Genomic DNA, 27035 nt, shown 5'->3' with positions numbered 1-27035 from the left:
CCTGCAATAGAAGAATCCTTCATCATCTCAATTCCTCCTTTCTACAAGTGAGACCACTAGAATCACATTTAAATGCTTTGCCTCTACTGTCATCTCCTGGACACATTGTGCAACCACAAGTCCCAGGAAGCCCAGTCCACCGGCTGCCTTACTTGCTGCCCCCAACTGAGCTATCCTTGCAGCTGCAAGCTTTCAAACTCTTCAGCAGAGATGTGTTTTCCTGCTTGATGAGGCTGAAATCAATTGCAGAAATAGAATTCTGTGTGGTATAGCAGCTTTCCTAAAAGTAGTGCCTCCTTCCCAGCCAATCTTGGATTGAGATTATGATGGAACTGACTGGGAAATTCTCAGTTATAGACCCAAAGATCTCAAGTTGGGCAAGACTGGTACTTTTGTAAAAACAATTTGAGCCCTATGTAGATGAAGGAAATAGGTGGAGATTGCTAATAAGCTTTGCCAGTGGAAACAGCAATTAGTGCTGGTGCTATTCATTTGTGTGGCAAGGACTGCGGTGTTCCACCAGTCACAGCAGGTAAACCATGGAACCACATACATGAGTCATGCTTACAGGCCCTTTGATAATTCTCAGTCTTGGCATTTTATTATTTTTTATTTACATTTTTGAACCACTCATCACCTTCAAAGAGGGCCTGTATTAAGATGTGTGAGCTTTTCCTAACCAACATGAATTCTTGGGAGTTGAAGTCCGCCCATCTTAATATTGCTATGACTGACAAACACTGCTTTAAAACGATTGGAAATCAGAACTGACAAATCCCTACACCCAAATCTCCAAAACTGAGTAGATTTCCGTCCCCCACAAATGTTTAATGACTAATACTCCTTCCAAATTCACCTCCTCCCCGCCGCCCCGTCAAAGGAAAAAAATATAACCTTTTACCCATTTCTTCTTCCAGAGAAACCCAGACTGAGCTCCGCTCTCAGCAATGGAAGCTCGCCGGGTGATTGAGGCTAATCTGGGGGGAAAGTGGAGCGCCAAGGGCTCCTGGAGGAAAATTGGAGAAGCTAAACCTCGCCAACTCAAAAACAGCTGCAATTAAATGAACCGCCACAATCTCGTCAAGTTCCTGTCGTCAGCTCAAAATGCTGATGGGAAACCCGGGAACCGTCCGGTTGGGATTGGATTTTATTTATCCCCACCGCCACTGCCCCCACCCCCACCCATTTTTGGAGCGCTGCAGGTTCCCCTCCTCAAATTAAAACATTTTATTGTCCCTTAAAGATTGTCTCGTCCCCACGCCGGCATCGAAACTAATTCCTGCAATCCGAAATTTTGCAAACGTGTTTGAAAGCCGCCTCCGCCGCCGTTGCCGTCCGCTTTCCTTCTCGGGCCAGACCGGGAAAGCTCGAGGCTCCCAGCACGGCGCGAGAGGAGTGGAAGCGCTTCCGCGCATTTGCAATGGGCGTGCCTCCCTCTTGTCTTAGCTTTCGCCTTTCCCCACCGCGGAACCTCCATTCCCTTCCCCGGGTTGGCCTCGCTTTTGGATCCGCCTCCGCGCCCGCCCGCCCGCCCGGCCCCGCGCCTTCCTGTAGCGATCCGCCTCCCCTGAGAGCCGAGTCGGCCTGTGTTTAGCAAGCTGAGGGACTCTTATTCTGAAAGCGGGGCGGCTAGTGCTCTCACTTGCTTAGTCATGGTGACTTACACCCCATCTTCTTCTCCTCCTCCTCCCGCCCTCCCCGCTTTCCCCACCCGCAGTGGCGGCTGGCTGCACTATGGAGGGACAGAGGAGGTGGGGCGCTCAGCTGGACGGAGGTGGGGAAGGAGGCGGTGGCGGCGGCCGAAGCGGGTATCGGGGGCAACCGTGGAGGGGTGAGTGTGGACCCTCGCGCCAGCGGTTCTGGTCCCGTGCACGGGCGGGAGCTTGCCGCGCGCACTCTGCTGCGCCTCCTCCTCTCCCTCTCCATCCCTTCCGAGCAACCGAGCGCGTAGTTAGGACAAAGCGGTTGGGATCCACCTTTCTGCCGGAGTTGGAAGGCTGCGCCGGGGCTGCAAGGCTTCCCGCTCTCTTCTTCCAGCAGCTCCAAGGGGCGACCGGTGGTGGATGGCGGCGGGGAGGGAGAATGGCTCGAATTCTTGAGACCCGCCGCGAGCGGGACAGGTGGCTCTTTCTGGGTTTTGGAGAGGCGGGAGCCCGAGCGCCTTTGTTGTGTGTTGGGCACGGGGGCCGTTCGACGAGGCGCTGTTGTGATTGCGAGCGGGAGTAAGGTACGAGGGGGTGCAGACTTCCGGGCTTTGCAGCTGGAGCGGAGAGAGGCCTGGAGGTGTCGGCTCGAAGTTGGAAGGACGCAATTTTGAACCGTGTCAGTGGGATCCCGGGCGATGTCGGTGTTGCTGCGCGTCTGATCCAAGCGCGTAGAAGGGATCTCGGGCCGGCCTCTTACATTCAGTGAAAGAAAGGAACGGCCCGCAGTATGACTGGGAACATAGTGAGGAAATCGGAGCATGCTGGGCCAAGTTGTCCTTAGTGGAAGAACACGTGTGAGCCGTAAACGAAACGGCCGAGTTTGTATGTGGCCGCCGGAGAACTGTACTTAGATATTGGGCAGCAATTCCGTGAAGGAAGGCTTGTCGTCCAGCCCGCTGGGCCTACCACAGTGACATCAACCAAGCTCTCTTCAGCGTCTCCTTTAGGTGACCTCATCCTTTAATTGTCAGCTAAAGCTTGGGGTGTGGAGAAGCAGGGAATACAGAGTTGTGAGGAGAGGAATAGTGTGTTGATGGATTCTTAATTGATAATCTGAAAAAAAAAACACAATTCAAAATATATTGTAAACTCTGAGTTTTGGAAATTTAAGACTTACAAAGCCCCCCCCCCCAATTTCTTAGGGCTCTTCCATATCTGTTGCATTTCAGAAATGCTTCATAGGAGTTGTCTCCTATGCTAACTTGATGCTATCCGAAAAGCAACCAGAGAGATGCAACTTTCTGTCTTGAAGAAAAATCGTTCATCTCACAATGGGCTTGCATTTACTATATTCCAAGCTTCCATGTTGTTATGGCTTTTATGTTCTGTTAAATGTTATGGAAGGAAGTGCTTCTTGATTAAACAAGGCAAGCAAAATTGGGAGTAAAGATTATCTGTCATAACTTTGGTTTTCATTCGCAACTAAAAGAGCAAGCTGGAGCTTTGTGGTGTTCAAATTGTTTGGGTTTTTTTTGTTTGTTTTTTTGCTGATCCAGTAATACTGTATTTGATTGATCTAGCAACTAAAGGAGGAGGATTGTGCTGACTACAACTTTCAGCAGTCTTCGCCTGTATGGATAATAAGGGTGCTGGGCATTGTATTTCAGCAACAGGTATTTGAGGACCACAGGTAATCCACAGGAAATAAAGTTAGGTCTTCTTTAAATTGAATTCAACTCCTGGTGATTACCAGGCATTTCCCTATAGTTTTCTTGGCAACATACAAGTAGCTTGCTACTGCTGTTTTCCCAAAGTGGTTTTTTTTCCCCCTATTGTTTCCCAGTTTAACCATTGTTTTTCTGGAATTTTTCTGTGTAAGTAGTAACCAGGTCCAATGCTGCTTAGAGTCTTGAGCATAATTATAAAGTTTGCTTTATTTAAAAGAAAAAATATTTTGGTAGGATTTAATAAAATTCCTAAACTGTAGAATGGAGTACATCAGAAAGAAAGAATTCTTTGCTCTAATAAAGGTTGCACCAAAGATTGATCATTTAATTTCTATTACCAATGTGAGCCAGCCTAGAGAAGCTAAATTGGGAAAAAATCCTAACAAGGAATTAGATCAAACGGGTGGAAGCAGGCAAATACTCATTAAGAAAGATACATTGCTTAAAGTCTTAAAGGTGTTTTTAACATCTTCCAAAAACTGATTGATAGATACAAAACAACATAATAGCTGGACTAGCTATAGAATAAACCTAGGAATGCAGGTATAAAAGACTCTAGATTCATAAGCTTCTTTCTTGAGATTCTCTGCAAGTGCAATAGTTTTATGATCTCATTGGGATATGGGAAATCCTTGGAAGAGGTCTTCTGACTTTAGCTGGGAATTCAGTACGCAGAGGAAGCAACTGTTATAGAGTATAGGTGGCAATCGGCATGGTTTCTTGGCATGGTTTTCAATAACTCTCAGCCTATTTCTGCTCTACTTGCATACTTGTCCTCTCCTTAAAGAAACTGTTCCTCAGCAGAAGTAGTACAAGAATGGGGTGTTTTTGCATCATTGTTTACAGAGAGCAGCTGAGTAAGGCTCTTGTATCAAGTTCTAAAGTTGACCTCTCTTCCTAAAAGCACATGACTTTGGAAGGAGGAAGGCTTTGTTTACCTGTAGCAGTAGATAGGCATCTGGCCTTCTAGATTATCCTCCTGGGCTTCAAAACATGGTCAAAGTGTGCTTACTTAGAATGATTACTGCTTTAATTGGAAGTAGTTGCAAGATTTAAAGAAATATGCACATATGTCCATTTTATTATTTAGTTCACATATATTCATTTATTTTTCGTTTACATGTTTTTTTTCTTTTATTCCAAACTCAGATCTGGAAAATAATTAGAAAATGGCCAAAACTTTGATGGCCTGGCCAAACCTAATAATGATATGATTTTTGTGATATTTCTTTTACTTTATTTTTATTTATTTATATCTCATCTTTATTATTTATACAAATAACTCAAGGTGGCAAACATATCCAATATTCCTTTCTCCTAACATTTTCCCCACAACAACAACCCCATGAGGTAAGATGGACTGAGAGAGAGTGGCCAAAAGTTACTCAGCTGGCTTTCATGGTTAAGACAGGACTAGATGGTCTCTGTTTCTAGCCTGATGCCTTAACTGGTAGACCAAACTGGCTCTCTATACTTGCCTTTCTGCAAATTCTTGCCCAGCTTCTGTTTTATGTGGAGACTGATTGCACCAGTGGAGATAGAGTGGAATCTACCAACAGGATATGTGGGATCTGTCTTCTTTTCTGATATTCTTAATGATACTCATATGCTATCTCTGCATAACTAACTGTAGGGTAAGTTCTGACATATATGTATTTGTATGTTATAGCCAGGATTTCAAACATGAATGGCAGACAGTTCTTGACTACTCTTGCTCTACTGCTCTTGGGAAAAAATACAGGTGCTACTTCTAAGGATGTATCATAGATACATCCTTAGATCATAGATGCATTTACAAGCAGCCTTGGCTGGCTTCTAACAAGTCAGAATCAGAAGCCATGATTTCTTTTTGGCATCTATTCCCTGAGTTGTTTGGGAAGGAGGAGCCAGGTTTATAATCCATTTATTAGAGAAAATGTACATGTTTAGACACTAGAGAGGAACCAAAAAGAAGCAATTGAGCAGCATGTACTAGAATGATGCTTCATTCACGATATGTCACATTTTGTGACAATTCCAGCTAACTCCAACATTTAATATTCCCATTTCATTTAATACATGATTTTCTGCTCTGATGATGCATTTTGGAAGCAAATCTTGTATTAGGTCAGTTTTAGCGGGAACTGACGTAGTTATAGAGATGCATGGATATGATTGTTTTGATTCCCTTCCTAGGACATCTGCAATGTTTGTCCACTGTTCTTGCAACGTCTCTTAAAACATTTGATGATGGCTACAGCTCATCTACTGAATTAGAAAAAATACAGAGAAATACAATTTTATAGTCAACTCTGTTTGTACCTCACTTATTTTATTAGGTGATAAGCCCATCAACACTGGAATTATTGTATTAATAGACTATTAGTAGACTATTGGATTTACTACTTGTAAGAAAGAGTATCCTTCCCTTTCGAATCCATCATAGAATATTGATACTGGAACTATGGTAGACAAAAGTTCTTTGGAACCCTACTAGCACACTAGACTGTTTGGACAAAAGTAAGATGTAACCGTATAGCCTTGTTGTTCCAGAGGCCTTTAATGTGCAGGTTTTATTTACCCTCTAACAAATTCCATATGCTGATATTAAAGCCTGATAACTGCTATATTTGGTCCATACTGATGATGCAATTGATAACATTCTACAGAGAAGATTCTGCCAAAGGCAGCAGCTGTAATTTTTTTAAAAAAACATAATTGTTGGGCTGGGATCCTTGCATACCAAATTTTTTTTTTTTTGCTTCAATTTATATGCCGCCCTTCTCCGCAGACTCAGGGCGGCTTACAATGTGTTAAGCAATAGCCTTCATACTTTTGTATATTTATACAAAGTCAGCTTATTGCCCCCACAATCTGGGTCCTCATTTCACCTACCTTAGAAAGGATGGAAGGCTGAGTCAACCTTGAGCCTGGTGAGATTTGAACTTGCAGTAATTGCAAGCAGCAGATGTTAATAACAGTGCTTTAGTCCACTGTACTACAGGCTTTTATTTGGGTACAGATGAACAAACTGATGTTCACAAGTACAACCATGAGGACCCCTGGTACAAAACTTAAATTCCCATTTCTTCATATTTTCCAACTTTACTATATTTTATCTTATATGTTATCTTATTAGAATGTTTGCTGTCTTCCCCAAACCTCTTTCAATTTTTCACCCCTATCCTGAGTGTTTTGTAACCCAGAGGAAACAAGATACTTCCTTGTGCCCAATTAGATGACTCCGTTAAGACCACATTTCTGGCTTTATAATTCATTTCATAGGTGTGCTTCAGAAGAAAAATGCATCATCTGGGCACAGTTTCCATTTCCAGTTAGAAAGAACAAGCCTGTGTTTGTTTATGTTGGGCCGAGAGTGCTCCTGGTCCTCTCATCCTGGTCTGATGAATTCTTGATTGCTTCTCTTCTGGCATGAGAGGTCAGCCATGAGAGCAGAGCTTTGAATCAGAGCAATGTCTGTGGGAAAAATGAGGTTGTTTGTGAATTTTGCTCTGGCTATTCAGGAAGGACATCAGGAACTGGTAAGACAAACCATCCATAATGGGGCATATCCAGGGGTGGGTTCTAAATTTTTTTACTATCGGTTCTGTGGGCGTGGCTTATTTTGTGGGTGTGGCTTGATGGTCATGTGACAATTCTTTAGGATTTAGCAGAGGTACTGGTCTATCAGGCTTTTAACTGCTTGCAGAGCTGTACTGGTCTACCCATTTGTTTTTGGAGGCACTGGTCTACTCATTCGTTTTTGGAAGCTCCGGTCTACTCATTCGTTTTTGGAGGCCCCGGTCTACTCATTCGTTTTTGGAGGCCCCGGTCTACCACGATACTGCCTTTTAACACTGATCAGCTGTAAGGCGGCCCTTTGAAGCCCTGTGGCAAGAGTTTAAACAGTTTTTTTCCTTCTAGCCGATCAGCTGGGGACTCGGGAAGTAGCACTAGATTGGGGATGGGGCCCAATAAAATGTAAGAATAACACGTGGGGGGGCAGAGGGGGCGGGAGGACCCAGCTCCCAAACAAAGAGAACCGGTTCGGTGACGTCATATTGTCACCGCTACCGGCTCAGCCGAACCGGGCTGAACCGGGAGGAACCCACCACTGGGCATATCCATCCTAAGGAGAGCAGGAAATGGGTATTATGAAGAAATTCAGACTTAAATAGCTATCTCCTTGGCAACTTGTAGCTTGTTTTCATTAGGTCATGGGAGGTGAGTCAAGCTTGAGGAAACAGGGCGAAATGTCAAAATCCTCCATTTACATTCTACACAAAGGTAAAGAGATCTCAGGCTGCTTGAATTTAATTGCCTCTGTGCTGAAATTGCTGGATCCACCACCCAGATCAGAAGCACATACAGTACAGTATATTTAAGAGCAGCCTGTCCTTTAAGTCTGGAGCCCATTTTGAACCTGGGGCTTATGTTCGTTAGCAAATAGAGTCTTAAGTATGCTGATTTGCCACCTGAAAGCCTAAAGTTTCCTGCTATATGCCGTCATTTTGTCTCTTGGTGGAATAAACCAGGATAATTTTCACTATATACACCAGCTGAACTGGATTCCCCAGTTCTGGAATCCCTGAACATACAGCAATGGTGTGTGTAGTTGTGCATGAAAACACCTTGTATGTGACCATGTGAACTGAGTATGCAACTGCTACAATAATCTAATCAAAAACACATGGCCCCCATGCTCAATGCAATGCCATTTTTAAGAATCTTCATTGGAGAGGCATAATAAATAATTGCTGCCCATCTCGCTGCAAACACTACCTCACCTTCTGTTAAATTTCAAGGGGCTTCCCCCCCCCCACCCACTTCATTGGATTGATTTAGATTTTTGATTAAAATGCCTTTCATGAATAAGCCGCATCTGTGGATTTTAAAAGAAATGGACAGGTGGCAGTGAAGGGGTTTATAGGGATGTCTTATCCTTCAGAACCTCATCCATTATGACCCATCTTTCTCATTTAGTCAGAGTTTCTCTTGGCTTCCAGTTTGGCCTGAATACAAGGGCAAGCCATTTCTGAAATCTTGCCATGAAAACTTCAGGAACTTGTCCAGGCAGTTGCTAAGAGTCACCACTACTTGTAGGCACCCCAAAAAGCCACAATCTATTGTGAAGGAAGAATATGAATTAATCTTACAATAATATATTGATTCCAGTGCAAATAGTGGAGGAAATACCTACAAACCTCAGTGGCCCTGGAATGACTAAGCCGTCCTAGGTTGTAGCCTGCTGAGTCATAATGACTGTGTTAAGTAGCACAGAGTGGCATTGTATGGCGCTCTCAGTAGAAAGTTATCTGTACTTCTGGTTGACCTGAGGGAATCACACGAAAAGGACATCTTGCTCCCTCTTCTAATTGGGAAAAGGGGGGAGGGATAGCTTAATCTGCGCAATATTCCCTTGTAAGTATTTTGATTTTTAAACTGTTTTTAATTTTCTCCATTTCAAGTGTACCTGATACTCTTTGGAGCTAAGATTGCAGGTTCTTTGTCTGGCAAACCTCACCTATATGCATGCCTGGTTTCACAGATGTGGGGAGGTTAAAGATGATCTTCTGGAGGGAGGGTATATTCATTCATTGAGCTCCTGAGTGAGGCAGCAGTGCAAAGCCAGAATTGAGCTATTGCCTTGGGTCGTACATTACCTAACTAGACCTCTTGCTTCTCTGTCCCCTGTGCAGGTATCAAGACTTTGCTGCATGCCAGGCCTCTGTAGGAAGGCCCCCAGCTTAGCTGCCTCTGCTGGTGCCCCGTCTCTTTTCCTGCATTCCTTCGTGCAATGACCACGCGACTGCTTCTGTGATGTATGCCCCAGAGTGCAAGGCGGAGGTGACTCCTTCACACAATGGCGGTCGCACTTTCAGCTACACTCTGGAAGATCACACCAAACAAGCTTTCAATATTATGAATCAGTTGCGCCTAAGTCAGCAACTTTGTGACGTCACCTTGCGGGTCAAATATAAGGACATTCCCCCAGCCGACTTTCAGGCCCACAAGGTGGTGCTGGCCTCCTCCAGTCCAGTCTTCAAGGCCATGTTCACCAATGGCCTCCGGGAGCAGGGTATGGAGATAATCCCCATTGAGGGCATCCACCCCAAAGTAATGGAGCGCCTCATTGAATTTGCCTACACTGCCTCCATTTCTGTGGGTGAGCAGTGTGTGCTGCATGTTATGAATGGGGCTGTCATGTACCAGATAGACAGTGTGGTAAAGGCCTGCTGTGACTTTTTGGTGCAGCAGCTGGACCCCAGCAATGCCATTGGCATCGCCAACTTTGCTGAACAGATTGGCTGTACCGAACTCCACCAGCGGGCACGGGAATATATCTACATGCATTTTGGAGAGGTGAGAACATGTGCAAGGAAAGGGCACCAAGGGGAACAGGAGCAGCCTGCGTATTCTAGTGTTCAAAGAACGTCTGAATTAGAAAATGGCTTTGCTTTTGACTGCCTTTCACAATTTATTTTCTGTTTTTGATTATGAAAGAACAGCTCTTCTATCTCTTCCAAAGAGGCAAGATACTATTCCCCCCCCCCTTTTCTGTGCTGCAAATCTTTCCCAGTCACCACCTGGATGTCTGATATATACTCATTGTGTTTTTGCAGACATAAGGGGCTGGAAACTTGGTTACTTTGTGGTGATCGCTTGATAAACACTGAAAAGTTGTAAAAAAATAATTCTGTAGCCATCACTGGCTTCTGCCTCTTTTCTAAATTTGCAAATAGAACAAAGCTAACAGGTTGGTTGATATGTTTATTCAATTTATATCCTGCCTTTCATTCAGGAGTCCTAAGTGGCATACCTAGTACTCTTCCTTCCTTTTCCCCCCACAACATCTTCCCTATCAGAAGTTGGATATAGAAAGAGCATAATAGACCCAAAGTCACCATGAGCTTCCATGGCTGAGGGTGGTCAAGAACTCTCTGTTCCTAGCAGAGCCCTTAGCCGCTAAACTTGGCCATCGCAGTATTTCTGCTGGGAGAACCAATCCTCTAGCTAAAAAGTGCAAAACAGAAATCGGGAGACTATGTCACATGAGACTCACCACGGAAGCAGGTGTTTCCTTGTCCTTATGAAAAATCTGTGCATAAACTTTGTGTCAATGAATGTAGTAGCGCTGCTCCATGTTTATTCATAAATATTCAAAAATATCCTCCCTCTTTTTTTTTATTTTGTCACCTTCGGATGAGAAGTTGGCCGTCTTGTTGCTAAGATCCCAACAGTAACTAGCCTGTAAGAATTTTGCTTGCTTCCTTCTTAAATTATAAGAGTAAATGCCAATCTCTATTTTGGGAGGGAGAATTGAGAATACTGTGGACTGTCAGGGGAGGCATGGCTTCCTCTTTCCGCTGCAGGGTTCATTTTCCAGCCATTTCAGAAGCCTAGAGGAAGCAGGGAGTGGTCATGAATTAGCTGTTTCTGTGCTAGATCTGCCACTCCCTGCTGATTCAGCACAAAGTAACATGGATTGGCAAAGGACCCTGGCATTGCTTTCTCCCTGCTCCAGTAGTCCCTTTGATTTCTGTGCTGAATGCACCAGAAAGTTTTGTCATCAGACACCAATAAAGCTTTGCTTTGTGTGATTAGTGAAAGCCCATCCAAAAGGGCTGATCAAGTAAAACAGGATTCCTAATTTTATAGCCCATCTGTCTTCCTTGGGTTTCCTTCGTTGTCAGTCCCAAACCTGAGTGACTGGATAAAGGAGGGCCAGGTTGTGGTTACTCCCCTTCATCTCTCTGCACTGCACATCCTTTGTTTTTGCACATTAACTTGGTTAGAATTCCTGGTTGCTGTTGGCAAAAGATTTAAAGGCAAAACTGCAGCAGAAGCATGGGAAGAAATCATGAGATAGAATACCCAGGCACATTACATGTTTTTATGTGTGCGAAACATTAGAAATGGGACAAAATATGATAATTCGTTTGGGGGTATTTTGTATTGGACAGTTGTGCAGTTTACAATGTTTTGGACAGTTGTGCAGTGAACAAGCCACATTTGGGTTTAGGTTAATATAAACATTCAACCTTTGTGACAAAGATGGAGCATTTACTGCTTAGAGTCAGTCTAATAAATTAACCTGGTGTTCAAATGTAATGACATTTGAACACCACACTTGAACTAAACCTCCTACAGGGACACCTTTTGTTAAAAACAAAGTTAATTCAATACCTGGATTTTATAAGGGAACAACTGTTTTCCTGTTTCTTCATCCTAGCAGACCATAAGAGAACTTGTATGTAATCTGACATCCGTTTTGTATCTGATGAAGCCTAATCTGTAGCTTCCAGCTTCAGAATTTAAGATTGGGCTTCATTAGATAAAAAACTCTTGCAAAAGTGGCTTGAATCCCTCATTTGAATCCCATTCCAATTTGATTCTCTAATTGCCATGTTTCCTGAGGAAGAATTCTTCTAAAAATTGGAAACTTGTATGCTTTATTAAACTTCATTTGGCCTACTAATGATATTGCCTCAAATGTATTTTGCAATAGGCATAAACATTTTACACTGTTTCCATTCATCAGTGGACAGTCTAGTGAGTCCTGATAGCAAACGGAGAATGAAAAGTCTAGCTTCCTGTTGGCTTATTTGTAATCCTTGCATTAGTACCAAGAACCACATTCCAAGCTGGGAATTTTTATTGTCTTCCTGCTGCTGATTTAAACTGTCATCCAGGAAAGTCATTTTCTTGATTTGCCTGTCATGTATTCCCAAGGGATATATACATATGAATACATATAGACACACATACCACACAATAGTCACATATGGGGGAATGATAGAAAGACAGAAAGAAATGAGGTGTAATATTAAAATACAAAGAAATAAAGAGAAACATTAGAAAGTACCTGATGTGTCTCATAAAAATGCCTTTTTCAAACCCAGTATTTGTTCTGTGTTTCTTATTTCTACTGTATTGTATTTATCCTATGAGATGTCCATAAGTCTTACACTTTTTTTACAGATATCCAGAGTCTTGCCCATGGATTGTCACTTACCCTACCAAATTATAATTTAATATTCCTGACAGATTGAGCTGAATTAAAAAAACCTGTTTTGCTCCTGAGAAGAGATCTGCTTTCCTTGGGGATCACATCTGATAAATTGAGTTTAGGAGGTGCTGTGTAAGAGTAAAAGTATGCAGGGTGATTATTTCAGCCAGTTGTCAACAATAGTATTGACGCCTACATCAACCCTATAAGGATCCACTCATTCTCCTTTTAGGATTTTTGTTATTCTAGAACAGAGGTCTTCAAACTTGGCAGCTTGAAGACCTCTGTTCTAAAAGTTATCAGTCCAAAATCTTTTATCTAGGCAAAAACCCTTTATGACTGACAAAATAAAAATATGTTTATAGATTCTAGAATGTTGCTAGATCATCATTTCATACTGATAATTTCAGAGGCTAAAAATTCTATTTTTTCCCCAAAACTTTATTTATATTCTTTAAATTTAGGGCAGTTCTTCATAGCAGCCTTCACCTACTGGTTGAATCTGGCTGAAGATGAACTTGGTTTTTAAAAATCTCTGTTTGGATTTCAAGTTTTGATCATGATGCTGGTCAGATGTTCTGTTTGGACTTTGTTTTTTAACGGGCCCTGAATGGTGGATTCCACTCCTTCTTTATCCCACCTGCCAGTGCTAGAAAAGCAGTTGCCAGTTGCTTTCTTTTCTGTGAGCAGATCTCTGCAGGGATGTGCTTTCCCTCTGTGTGACATTCAGCAACCATCCAGTCATCTATGCAGAAAGAGTCCTAGGGCTCATCTAGAGCAGATTTTAGCTTGCTTCTCAGGAGCATATCATCCATCTGGTTTTGTGGGTTTTGCTCACAGTCTCTCTTCTCCTCTGGTAGGTGTCGAAGCAGGAGGAGTTCTTCAATCTTTCACATTGCCAGCTGGTGACCCTGATCAGCCGGGATGAGCTGAATGTGCGCTGTGAGTCAGAAGTCTTCCATGCTTGCATTAACTGGGTGAAATATGACTGTGAGAACCGGCGACTCTATGTCCAGGCCTTGCTGAAAGCTGTGCGCTGCCATTCCCTCACACCACACTTTCTCCAAATGCAGCTGCAGAAGTGTGAAATCCTTAAGTCGGACTCCCGTTGCAAGGACTACTTGGCCAAGATCTTCCAGGATCTCACCCTGCACAAACCCACTAATGACATACCCTGCCGTGCACCCAAGGTGGGTCAGCTGATCTACACGGCAGGGGGCTACTTTCGCCACTCCCTGAGCTACCTGGAGGCTTACAATCCTTCTGATGGCTCCTGGATCCAACTGGCTGACTTGCAGGTGCCTCGCAGCGGCTTGGCTGGCTGCGTAGTGAGCGGACTGTTCTACGCGGTGGGGGGGAGGAACAACTCTCCTGATGGCAACATGGACTCAGATGCCATTGACTGCTATAACCCCATGACCAATCGATGGTCTCCCTGTGCCCCTATGAGTGTGGCCCGTAACAGAATTGGTGTGGGAGTAATTGATGGTATGATCTACGCGGTGGGCGGCTCATTTGGGAGCACTCATCACAACAGCGTGGAGAGGTAAGGGAAAAAGAAGCATTGAAATAATCCAGTCTTCCCAAATCTGGCTTGTATATTCTGTTCCCTTGCAGGGCAGGCTTCACAAATGCAAAATGGTCTTAATAAGACTCTAGAGACCTGGGTATTGCTCTGGTAAATGGTATATCTGGTGTATTGATTTCGTTGGGGGTGTTACTTGGAACTCTTACAGTATCCTTTTGAAGATTTCTTCTGTTTTTTAAAAATGACATTTTTATTCAGATCTGGCACAAATAGACTTAAGCTAGTTTATGAGAGAAGGGGTGTCTCAAGTGTCTGCATAATGTGATTGGATAGCTTGGGCTGTTCCCATGTGGAGGGAAAGAGATTGCTGCTGACTTTCCCATCAGCCTGTCTGTAGTAATATCAGAATGAGGCCTTCTTGGCAAAGGTAACAGGGACACCTGGATTTTTTCTCATGTACTTAGAAGGATTGATAAAGGAAGAAAATGCATAGAAGACTTAATGGTGCAGATGGGAAAAAGTGTTTTGGAGAGCCTCTAAAATTGTAGTAGAGAGGCCTAAAGAAAATCCATCATTGCTTCATCTCTTTCCTGATTCATCCTTCATCCAGCTTTCTCCGTTCTTCTACAGAGAACTGGCACAGTAAATTAGCAACTGTCAATTAGCATCCTTGTTCAAACAACATAGACAGCAGAAACAAGTACCTGATGTAGCATCTCTTTTTCCTCCAGGTACGAGCCGGAGCGTGATGAATGGCAGTCAGTGGCTCCTATGCTGACGCGGCGGATTGGGGTCGGCGTGGCTGTGCTGAACCGACTCCTGTATGCTGTGGGGGGCTATGATGGCACTAACCGCCACAACACTGCCGAATGCTACTACCCAGAGCGTGATGAATGGGAGACTATTGCGTCAATGAAAACTATTCGGAGTGGAGCAGGTATGCGCAGCAGCAGGAACTCCATACTTGGGACTACAGATGTAAAATTTCTGCAAGTGCAGAAACCACAGGGGGGAAAAACTGGCCTTTTGTTTTTGTTTTAATGGAAATTTAAAATTTGGACAAATGGCAATATATGCACTTTTATACGAGTCACTTTCACATTACAATTTTAAGAATGTGCAATATGTGTAACTTGGTTTATTCATGCCCTACTTGTCCCCCCTTTGCAGGAACTTTCTTCTTCTGATGGTCTAAAAAGCATTCCTGTAACAAGTTGTAGGGCACCATTTGCGGGAAATGATTGACAGCAACATAGGAGCCCTTTGTCATACTCCTTTCATAAATCTAAGAAATCAGTTCTTTGTTGTTTTGTTTCACTTTTTTATTCTTTCTCAAAATTTTCATTTTTTCCTCAAAAAACAAGGCAGGGAAAATTGTCCTCTGAGCTTTATGTCTACCTTCAACAGAGAACCTTCATAGTTGCACATTGTAACTTGCTGCTATCTCTTCCCATTTGTTGTTCCACCTCCTCAATTTAAGTCTAAATTCTGTTATCTTAGTGGAAGAGTAAATTTGGGTTCTATGACTTAGTTCTGTTGCCAGGGATGGTAGCGGTATCCAGAAATGGGTAGGAATATCTAGCAGGTGGTTGCTGTGATGTTAGCTAAGCACTTGGCATATAAAGTCCCAGCAGAATTAGATGCTGGCAGCACAGAGTTCAAAGATGTAATGTTTTATATCATCTGGAAAGGTTGAACCTGTTAATCTTGAGGAAATGGGCAGAATTTCTGGTGCAATGAGCTGCACTGGCTATGGCTTGATCCCTACCAGTTGCTAGAAATAGGCAGCAAGATCCAAGCTTTGGTGAGGTGGGGAGAAATCACAAGCTGCCAACCTGAGTGCCTGGATCACCATCATATGACCGCAAGAGAGTTGTGATAGGCAGAACCTTCACACCTCCATTTTTTCAGTGCCACTAACTTTGAATCGGCTCTGGATGAATGGATGTAAGCCAAGGACTACTTGTAATACAATAAACTGGACTATGTGGAGTGTTGCTTCACACCCAACTGGTGATAGTTGTCCAATTTAGTTTTACACTGGAGTTCTGGATCTAAATTGAAATGGATGAACTAGAGGCTGATTTTGGTTGCAGCAAGAGTAGAGACCTCATGCCTGCTAATTCCATGGTATTCATATGCTTGGGGAGATTTCCCTACATTCAAAGAGCAATGTAGCTGTTTCCTTGCTTCTTCTGTTTGATGCCAAAAAATGGACATTCTAATTCTAGGTCCAAGAATAACACTGCCTTCTACTTGAGAAATATTGCCCAGGATAGATAGAAAAGATTTCCAGGCACTGGTAAAAGGCCCTCCAGGCATTGTTAAAACTCTAACCTAGCACTAAATACAACAGGCTTTCTGCTGCAGATTAAGGTTGCAAGAGATCCTGATCCTGAGAATGTGTTATCCCCTGAGTGTTGGAATAAGGCATGCCTGTCTTAATGCTGTTCTTTCCTAATGCAGGAGTTTGTGCTCTGAATAATTGCATATATGCCATGGGAGGCTACGATGGAACAAACCAACTGAACAGTGTGGAGCGCTATGATGTGGAGGTGGGCACCTGGTCCTTTGTTGCACCCATGAAGCACCGTCGGAGTGCCCTCGGGGTCACTGTATATCAAGGCAAGATCTACGTGCTAGGTACGTTGGTCGAGGACTATAGCAAGTACCTCTTGGCTGAATGTGGGAAAGTACTAACAGCAGTCACACAAGCTATGGGCATTGGGTCCAGGGGTGGTTTAGCTCACTTTGTTAATGAGGTGGAAACCAAAGCCATATTTTATTTGTTACAGCTAATAATCTATTCTTGCACATATTTACTTGGATGGCTTAGTGACCCCTTGAATACATTATATTGAGATGCACTGGATTGAAATCAGTGATGCAAATGTGTGTAGAAGTGCTCTTACTTATTAGTGTGCGCACACTATCTCCACATAGCAATTTTGGTAAGTCTTAAAGTGTTTCCATCTGCTGAAACACCCGGCTCTTGGAAATCTTGATCAAAAAACCAAGGACAAATAACATTACATAATAATTATAATTCAGGGTCATTTATATTCTTATTTGTATGATGCCATCAAAGTTTTGCCCCATTCAGCATAGTAAATACCTTTTAGAACGCACAATGGATGTAGCAAAGCAACAGGATTTATGCTAGCAAGAGGCAGAAGTTTCCCAGCTAGAAGTCTTACATGCTAACTATGGCTAAGACTCTTCTACCCTCTTTTCCTTGTTGCTGAGATTCCACATGGAATTCCGCTGGCTGTTACCTTTTGCCAAATAGAGCTGTCTACCCAGGGAATTAGAGCTGTACTGTGAGTACAAAGTTGTCCTGCACGGTTAGAAGACAAGGCTTTGGGGGTATTGCTTCTGATTCAGCTGAGTTCAGTCAAGGGCCTTCAAGGTAGCCTCTGGCCTCTCTTGGTTAATTGCTGATTGTTTTTCCTGCAGGTGGCTATGATGGACAAACGTTTCTGGACAGCGTTGAATGTTATGACTCCGCCACAGATACTTGGACTGAAGTAACTTGTATGACATCAGGCCGCAGTGGGGTAGGCGTTGCCATTACCATGGAGCCATGCTGCAAGCAAACTGAGCAGCAAAAATGCCATTGTTAATGGTAACATGGAATGTGCTCCACTTCCCTTCAAATGGAAGAGGGAAAACAAATCGGAGAAGATTCAGTATTATGAAATACCTGCTGCCAAGTTGTATTCTGCCAGAATAAAGGAAAAGTGCCAAAAAGATGAGAAGCGCTTTAAATCCCATTTGAACCGGCCTTGAGGCAACAATGAAGAACAGCTCATGCTCTGTGCTTTACAAGGGTAGCTACAGCAAATCTGTGGTTGCCTCTCCACGCTGCTCCTGCCTCAGTTTGGGATAGATGCATCAGTGAAGAAGGAAACCTCTCTGGGACAACTACAGGAGAGCTCGACTCACACTGGCTGTCTCTTTTCTGGCCCCTGGCAGGGAATGGACCTTCAGGAAATGACTTCCAAATCAGGATGGGTGGAAGTATTTTGTACATAGTGCAGCCCTGAGCCCTCCTTAGAAATGTGTATTATTCATAGTTTGGCGACCAGTTCAAGGTTAATTTTTTGCTTGTCAAGTTTGTCCAGGTGCAGGTGAGGAAAGGGGAAAGGTTGTGGGGCACTGTTCTGTGACTGCTGATCTGCAGGTCCATTGCATTCAGAAAGTATTCAGACCTCCTTCATTTTTGTCAATTTTGTCATGCTGCAGCTCAATTCTAGTGTTGTTGAAATTCATTTTTTTCTCATTAATCTACACTCAGTATCACACAATGACAAAGTGAAAACAATTTTAAATGTCTGTAAATTTATTAAAAAGAAAAAACTGAAACATCACATTGGCATAAGTATTCAGACCCTTTACTTAGTACTTTGTTGAAGCACCTTTGGCAGCAATTACAGCCTTGTCTTTTTGGGTATGACACGACAAGCTTCACACACCTGGATTGGGGGATTTTCTGCCATTCTTCCTTGCATTCTTCCTTCCTTCAAGCTCAGTCAGGTTGGATGGTGACCATTAGAGGACAGCCATTTTCGGATCCTGCCAGAGATGTTAAGTAGGGTTCAAGACAGAGCTCTGGCTGAGCCACTCTAGGACATTCACAGAGTTGTCCCTAAGCCATTCCTGTGTTGTCTTGGCTGTGTGCTTAAGATCGTTATCATGTTGGAAAGTAAGCCTTCAGCCCAGTCTGAGCGCTGTGGAACAGGTTTTCATTGAGGATATCCCTGTACTTTGCTCCGTTCAGCTTTTCCTCAACCCTGCTCAAGCTGTAGGAACATGTCAGCAACCATCAAGAGAAATGGGAGGCACTGAAGCTAAATTTCAAGTGTTGTTGCCAAAGGTCTGAATATGTATGCCAATGTGATATTTCAATTTTTTTAAAATAAATTTCAAGACATTTCTAAAATTCTGTTTTCACTTTGTCGTTATAGGGTACTGAGTATAGTTAAATGAGAAAGATGAATTTTAACTATATAACCAGGCTGCAGCATAACAAAATTGACAAACGTAAAGGGGGGATCTGAATACTTTCTGACTGCACTGTAAGTGAACACTGATCACTACAACTTGAAAACCTCAGGTGGACCTTTACCTATGCTGCTTTTCTATTATCCCACAAGGAAGGGCTTACCCAGATGGCTAACTGCGTTTTTTTCCCCTTACCTGTGGGTGGTACATCCTCTTAGGAAACTGGTTTTGAAGTAGTTCTTACATGAATAAAACACTTTTTGTGATTAGTATTAATGTTTATTTTGCTTCAGTCTGTATTATTCCATTAATACTCTTCAGTATACTGTTCTGCCAAAAAAGTATGACATAGAATGAGCCATTGAATAGGAATATCTACTATTTTATCTACAGTTGCCAAAAGCTTCTTTATTCACCATGATGTATTCACCAGGTTCCAGAGGTAATCACTGATAAAGCAAGGAGAATGTTGACTACTGTCAAGGTTGATAGATTGAGCAATATCTGGTCCATAATGGGCTGAGAACAAAGAAAATAGTTAAGGAAAAAGTTACCTGTTTCTTCCCTGATCCAACCCCCCGTTCCATGGAATAGAACATATCAGGCTCCACAATCAAGAAAGACACATTGAGATTCTTCTAAGCCGGGGGTGTCAAACTCGCGTTATCACATGACTTATTGGGACTTTTTCCCCCTTCGCTAAATTGGGCATGGGCGTGGCCAGTGTATGACACATCTGGACCAGGGGCCATGAGTTTCACAGTTCTGTTCTAAGCAGTTTCCTTTATGTTCCTCACCTATAGAAGAAATCTTTTCGAACTAAAGCAAACTACTTGCACCATAAAACATAAACTCTGGGATCTATTAGGGAGGAGCTGTCTTCACTCTCTTTCGCCCTCAAACTATTAACAGTGGGGTGTCTTGCTTCTCTGGAATACACTCCCTCTCTCCCTCCCAGGAATCCAGACATTACAGAAGGATACTTCCTTTGATCAGAGGTGGTTCACAAGAATAGTCCCAGTCAATCTGGCAGATCTGATAATAAAGATGTACAAGATACCTGGCAGACATAACAAAACATGAGTTGCTTGTTCTGGTGCAGATCCTATCAATATCTACAACTGCTGAAATCTGTTCATAGGGTATGTTGGCTAATGATTCACAGGCCTCGTGTCAAATGAATCTGGAAAATGCAAAGCAAGGGAAAGCTGGCTGTGCGATGATTTCCTGGAGTGCTGCTTTGCTTTTTGTTCAAAGCAGGATGTCTCAAAATAGTCAATATTGATTCCCAAATGGAGTAGTAGTAGTCTAAAGTAGTTTTTATTAAATTATCTTCACAAAATAAATGTCTGAAAGCTGATGAATATAATCTGAGGTTTCATGAGGGTTGTTGAACTGAGGAGTTTGGGGACCCTGATTAAAAGTCTACTTCTTTTTCCCATTGTCCCATTTAAAAAAAAAAAAGCATGCAAGTGTTCCAAATATACTGCATGCATTAACTAGTTTAAATTGTCCATAAATGTATATTTTTACTAAAGTTCATAACTTCAAAACAAGATTGTCAAAACTACATGTATCCCCATGATAAATCAAAAGGAAATTTGGGGGGAGGGGAAAATAACATACATTAACGTAGCTTTTTTATGGTTTGATCACCATTTTAATAATTTAGAATATTTATCTGGCTGTCCAACTCAAATTACTTGCATAAAGGAAATAGATAACCAAGATAGAAGATGAGTAGCCTAGTCTTGTAATTTACCTTTTGCAAATGAGAGAGATTAGGTAAGATTTTTACTCACGTAGCTGACATAGATCTCTCAGCTTCTTCTGTTGCTTTCCACTGCTGCTGCCTGCTTTCTTCTCTCAAAGTCTCCAGTTGTTTTCTTAATTCAGTATATTGTGTGAGTGAAGGAATTCAAGTAATTCTCCAAACTAACAGAGCTCTTAATAATACTCCATCAATAATAGTTTCCATATTGTGGGAAATGATGCTGTGTTACCTGAACCATGTTTCAAAATAAGTGCCTGGAAATCCTTGGTATTTAGGCACCAAAGTACACTTCTGCACCAAATAATCCATTGGTTGTCCCGTTTTCTTTTGCATCAGAATCAAAATCTGAGCAAAAGAGTTAACTGCTCCCAATGAACAAGTACAAACTGCCAAGCCTTTTTGAAGAGGCCATCCATAGAATTGTTCATTGGTTCACTTTTATTTTCAAAATCCAAATTAACTAAAGCAAAATCTAGTTAGTTTATAGAACAACATGTCATTGTTTTCTTGCCCTGAGTAAACTTTATAGATGGCAGCTGTGGTTGGAATCCTGCCCAGAGCACCAATTTTAGAGCGGAGGTGGCGCAGTGGTTAGAGTGCAGTACTGCAGGCTATTTCAGCTTACTGCTAGCTGCAGTTCGGCAGTTCAAATCTCACCGGCTCAAGGTTGACTCAGCCTTCCATCCTTCCGAGGTGGGTAAAATGAGGACCCAGATTGTTGGGGGCAATAGGCTGACTCTGTAAACTGCTTAGAGAGGGCTGTAAAGCACTATGAAGTGGTATATAAGCAATAAGTGCTATTGCTATTGCTATTAACAAGCCAGGAAGATTCTTAGACAACATAGTATTCAATGGACAAAAAAACAGAGAGCCCCTGTCAGTCAAGGAGTACATCACTGGAGATGGTTGATGGACTAACTTGCTGACTCCACCTCCCTCCTGTGCTTCCTGCTTCCGCTCTGCTCATCATTTTAACTTCATATTACTGTATTTCCCGTTTATTTTTGTTTTATTCCTTTACTGTTGTTATTTTTACAATTTTATCATTTTTTCCGTTTTATTGTTGTATACCACCCAGAGTAACCCCACAGCAAAATGGGCACCAAATTTAACAAATAAAAAATAAATAAATGGCAATCACATGACTGTAGGATGCTGAGACAGTTGTAAATACAGGCTAGACACCAAGTGCCCAAATTGTAATCGGGTTACTTGCACTTACACTATGATCATCAGAATTTTGAAGATCAGTTGTAAATCCCACTCATTCACCTCCACCGTAACTTTGAGTGGCCATTGAGAGGCTGCTTGTAAGTAAGAACTACCTGTACTTCTGGTTTCAACATCTTGAGAACTATGCCGACTCTACCATGGAGCATAATAGGACACAATTTCTGTCAAGCCAACAAGACCTTTTCAGATGGCTCAGATGCTGGGCTTCCTGTTCATAGCACCAAAACACTGAAAAAAAATTACCCTTAATCCCAAAATAGGACAGTACAACCAGAATTTCTTTGAATTCTGGTCATACTGTCCTACCTTGGGATTAAAGGTAATTTTTGTTTACCTTTGAATTCTGGTCACGAGGTGTTCTCAACAACAGAGATAAAAGTTTATAGCTAAGAAACTCACCATGCAGTTTTACACATATTACATCACCTTTTCCTGCATACAGTACTTTATTAGGATAAACAACAGTTGATTTAGGAAAAAACTTGCTGCTTTCTCTAGGAATTTATACTGTAAAAGACAGCAGTATGGACAAAGAGAGCTTGTTTTTGCCTGTGCTTCTTAGCACTTATTCCTTTCTCTGCCAGTACTTTATGCAATATACTTGCTATTATATCAGCTTCTAACTAACAGAGTCATAGAAATGTTAAATCATAAAAAACCAGACACATCGCTAATCAAGAAGAGAAGCAACTTAGAACTGAGGAGAAATTTCCTGATAGTTAGAACAATTAATCAGTGGAACAACTTGCCTCCAGAAATTGTGAATGCTCCAACACTGGACATTTTAAAGAAGAGACTAGATAACCATTTGTCTGAAGTGGTGTAGGGTTCCTGCCTAAGCAGGGGGTTGGACTAGAAGACCTCCAAGGTCCTGTCCAACTCTGTTATTTTATTTTATTCTATTCTAATTCCTCACCAGAAGCCAACATGAAAGGATATTTAGTGTTGATCCTCAATTTTTCATCCTTTTCATTTGTCTGAAGCAATTCTTCTTCAATTTCCTGCAGCTTTTGGATACTTGCCTTCAACTCCTCTTCCCTGTCAGAAAGTCTCTGTGCCACTTTCTCCTCAGTAATCATGAGCTCTGTAGTGAAAGCAGAATACAGTATATATCCAGTTAAAATATAACTGGTTAACAAAACTGAGTTTTCAGCATTAGTTTTCTTTCTCATCATCTATTAAAATACTCAACAAATTTCTACAAATTCTCTCATTAGACTGGGCCTTAGTTTAATTGCAGCCAATGATTTTTGAAATACTTTTATCAGTTTTCTTCAATTTGATGATCTCCAAACATACTAAAATTTCTCATAATCCTTGCTAGAATAGCAACAATTCATTAATTTGACAACCCTAGTTTGGGAAAAATAATCCATAAAATATACAACAGGGATGTGCAGTATGCACCATGCAAAACCATTCTCTTTAAAGAATAGTTGGTTTCAAACAACCCATATCCAAGTTAAAATATATCAGTTTGATTTATGTGACAAAATGGATCTTACTTGTTTACAATGGAAATTAAAATGAAGATTTCCGGCATGAAGGAATAGTAAAAAAAAAACCCAAAGTGGATAATTTATTTGATGGTAAAGTTTGCAGTGATGATAATGGCAATGGGGAAAGAAATGAAAAATGAAAAGGACGTGAGAAATGAATGACCATTATTATTTGGTGGTTATTCATTATTCATTGGTTATTCAGCTGCATAATCATTGTTATATTAGGAGGTTCCGTGGTGCTTCCTATAGACATTAATGGCTGCCTTCTCTGCTCTTTTATTACATGGAGATCAGTAGCAGTTCAGAGTGGGAAGGAAAGGCATGGGAAAACCAGTCAGATAATAGATGCTGAGAGCTGCAAAATTGGTAATGGTGGAAGCATGAAGAATTATCTTTTTTCTCAATAAACCAAGGCAACATACACCAACCTTGCACTATTTGCCCCATAATATCTGTCAGGGATGTTCCTACAGGTTTTATTAAATTGAAAGAGGGAACAACTAAAACTTTCCAACTTTTTCCTTGCCAAACTGTGACCATTTCAAAACAGTAGAATTTCCAAAACTACAATTTGATTCATGTTTAAAACAACATATTTTCTCCACTGAGTACATAGCTGTAATCCAAATTCAATGGGCTATAGGAGAGAACTGGAATACTAAAAAAAGGTCAAATATGCATCTCCAGATCAATTTAGTCTTTGAGTTTAGCAAATGTGAGAATGGGTAAGATGTGGCCCTTTGGCTTACTTTTAATCCTCTACCATGCTCAGTTTTAACTCTTTGACTTGAATTCTTAGTAAACTTTAAAAAAAAAGATGTAAATCTTTTTAACCTAGTAATATATATTTCAAATATGTTAGATTTTAATTATATATGTGACTGCTTACAGATATCAAAGTAAGACTGTTCTATTTTCAACATACGAGACTTCCAAAGTTTTCCAAAGTAGTATAAAATTTAATTTTATCTCTGATCATCACTGGAGGTTCTTAAGAAGAGACTGGACAGTCATTTGTCTGAAATGGTATAGGGTCTCCTGCTTGAGCAGGGGGCTAGACTAGAAGACCTCCAAGATCCTTTCCAGCTCTATTCTGATTAATTTGACCTTTATTATAACAAATGTTGCAAATCACAATATATTTTAAAACAATAAATTTTAAGCAGGATCTGTGTGTGTGTGTGTGTGTGTGTGTGTGTATGTGTTTGTGTATAAAACCAGTGGCTTGTCATTGGTTGCACTATTACTGTCAAAATAATTTAAAATGAGCATAGAACCAGAAAATTGAGCTGTGATCCTAATTACCTTAGTATATTTTATTTTATTTAAATGCCATCTAATATCACACAGCTTTAGTGATATTGGATTTAAATCCTTACTGTTTTGTCAGTCTATTGCAATGATCCTAACTTTACTTCCATTTTTTAAAAATAACTCTTCATACTAAACAATTTCCTACTTTTTAAAAATGCCACACAATTTACATGGAGGTTAGGCAAGCCCTGCTCAATTATCAGTGGTTAAGTTTAAATTTTCCTCCTTAAATGACTAAAGAACCAACAAAGACTTGACTGCAGTGTTAAGTCAGGAAAAGCCAAAAAGTACCTTTGATCAGCTGTTTTGTGGTCTTCTGAGTATTCAAGAGTTTGTCAATCATTTGATCCTGTCGGGACAGATTGTGCTTCAGCATGTCCACTGCCTTGCCTTCTGTCAGCAGTTTGAGCAGCTCCCTTCTCACTTTTTCCATATCTTCAATTCGTTCACTGACAGCAGCCATTGCAAGTGCTAAGCTAAGAGAAGAATCCTCATGTTTGAGGGAATCTTAGTAAGGCATGGCTCCTTAGGAAAGAAAAGTGAATACCTAGCAAGTTTATACCTGAAACCCAGCAGATACAGGGACCATAAGCCCTTTATTACAAAAGACAATCCTTTATTTCAGAAAGTTGTCCATTAAGTTAATCATTTATTTTCTTGGTTTTGCTCTGGATTTTTTGTTTGTAAAACAAAGCTATAAAAACACTTTTTTATGATCCTCTCTCATGTTTTGTCCCTTTTTCAGGTCTATATTTTATGTTTTCCAAGAAAATATGCCTCACTCTAGGATAGTATAATGGTTAAGGTGCTGAATAGCTTTTACGAGTCCTCCATCTTCTTCACTGATGGAAACTCACTGGGTGACTTTGGACTGCCATTCTCTCTACCTACCTACCTCAAAAGATTGCTGTGGTCAATAAATGGAGAATAGGATGCCATGTGCACCTTTTCCTCTTTGGAACAAAAGATGGGATATACAGGCAGCCCTTGACTTACAACCATCCGTTTAGTGACTGTTTGAAGTTACAACAGCATTGAAAAAAGTGACTTATGACCATTTTTTTCACTCATCGACCATTACAGCATTCCCTTAGTCAGGTGATCAAAATTTGGACACTTGCAGTGTTTCAGGATCATGTGATCACCTTTTGTGACCTTTTGACAAGCCGTCAATGGGGAAGCCAGATTCTCTTAAGCACCATGTTACTAACTGAACAATTGCAGTGATTCACTTAACAACTGTCTTGCTTAGGAACAGAATTTTTGGGCTCAATTGTGGTCGTAAGTAGAGGACTACCTGTAAAGGGCAGCAGGACTGCTAGTTCTGAAGAAAAAATGGGATATATCAACCAACCAACCAACCAACCAACCAACCAAAACAAGTTAAAAAGGGACTTCTTATATTTAAAACAAAGTATGATATAACTACAATAGCACAAGATATGAAAAAGGCTAAGCAGGCAAGCGAGCTCCTTATTGACATGGACTTCCAATACAGCGCTAAAGCTGACTTTTGGGCAATTAATACAAGCTCCGAGCGATGGTTTCCCTCTCCCGGACTTCGAAAGCGTGTACGTGAGAATCCATATCATGCAACTGTCCACCTTCGCCACTCGAGCGCGAGCCCTCCACTCCTTACCCAATGCCGCCGACCCAGGCGAATCCAATCCTGGCGCCCTTAAACCTGTTAGGAATACGCCACTTCTATTGGTTGCCGTCAAGATCTGCAGGGCCCTGATTGGTCATCTGCATCATGTGCCCCCAAATGGACGCGTTCAAAAAATTCTATTCCGCATGCGCAATCCGCCACTGTCTTGCAGGCTTTCCCAGGTTTCCAAGAAATAGGAAAGTTAAGAGGTGCGCACTGCTGCAATTTTTTTTCGACGCTCCCATTTGAACGCGGAGCGGGTTTTCTCACGCTGATATGAGAATGTAGTTCATCTTCTGTAGAGATTATAACAGTCTTAATCTTGAAAAGGAGGAAAATCTATAGCGATTTTCATTTTTTTCGCTGAACTGTGTCTGTTGAACATTTTCATACTTCTGCCTCCTAACAGTATCATCACGCATGTGCTTAACGACTTTTCCCCGCCCACTTCGTGCGCATGCGCCTACTAGTCTCATCTTCCCCTCTCAGCAAATGGGTTATTTTGAAAGGAAGAGGAAAGGTGTGCTCTGTCGTTTAACAGACGACAGAGGGCGCCACTTCACCTCACGGATCTGCTGTCTAAAAGCTTAAAACAGCACTTAAAAGGAGAGACAGTCTTGCATAAATTTTGCATATCCCCAGCTATGTGTATAGATAACAAATTAGAAAG

General features: G+C 41.7%; 2 protein-coding genes across 10 annotated transcripts; one reads left to right on the top strand and one right to left on the bottom strand.

The window, feature by feature from the left end:
* The first annotated feature begins 1515 nt into the window (after positions 1-1515).
* Positions 1516-19166, top strand: KEAP1 (kelch like ECH associated protein 1). Of its 5 annotated transcripts, none has more exons than XM_034434346.2 (6): positions 1516-1831; positions 9052-9715; positions 13223-13908; positions 14622-14827; positions 16357-16533; positions 17347-19166. In XM_034434346.2, exons 2-6 carry the CDS (start codon positions 9173-9175, stop codon positions 17511-17513), a joined length of 1779 nt encoding a protein of 592 aa, XP_034290237.1. In that variant the 5' UTR covers positions 1516-1831; positions 9052-9172; the 3' UTR covers positions 17514-19166. The 5 variants fall into 5 exon arrangements, with proteins under 5 accessions (XP_034290237.1, XP_087742668.1, XP_034290239.1 ...); XM_087886542.1 differs by having other exon boundaries at positions 1586-1751; XM_034434348.3 differs by having other exon boundaries at positions 1828-2227.
* SPC24 (SPC24 component of NDC80 kinetochore complex) lies at positions 19152-26787 on the bottom strand. Of its 5 annotated transcripts, none has more exons than XM_034434349.3 (6): positions 26357-26787; positions 25009-25193; positions 22841-22985; positions 20697-20789; positions 19878-19954; positions 19152-19413 (listed from the first exon to the last, which is right to left on the bottom strand). In XM_034434349.3, the coding sequence occupies exons 2-6, from the start codon at positions 25178-25180 to the stop codon at positions 19307-19309; spliced, it is 594 nt and encodes a 197-aa protein (XP_034290240.1). In that variant the 5' UTR covers positions 25181-25193; positions 26357-26787; the 3' UTR covers positions 19152-19306. The 5 variants fall into 5 exon arrangements, with proteins under 5 accessions (XP_034290240.1, XP_087742671.1, XP_087742670.1 ...); XM_087886545.1 differs by having other exon boundaries at positions 25009-25207; positions 26357-26465; XM_087886544.1 differs by having other exon boundaries at positions 25009-25242; positions 26357-26438.
* Positions 26788-27035: the final 248 nt, after the last annotated feature.

The sequence above is a fragment of the Pantherophis guttatus genome, chromosome 2 (assembly GCF_059756535.1).
Source record: "Pantherophis guttatus breed Tessera chromosome 2, ASM5975653v1, whole genome shotgun sequence".
Taxonomy (NCBI): Eukaryota; Metazoa; Chordata; class Lepidosauria; order Squamata; family Colubridae; genus Pantherophis; species Pantherophis guttatus.
Note: the sequence above shows the minus strand (reverse complement) of the source record. Positions and strands in the feature narration are given on the sequence as shown.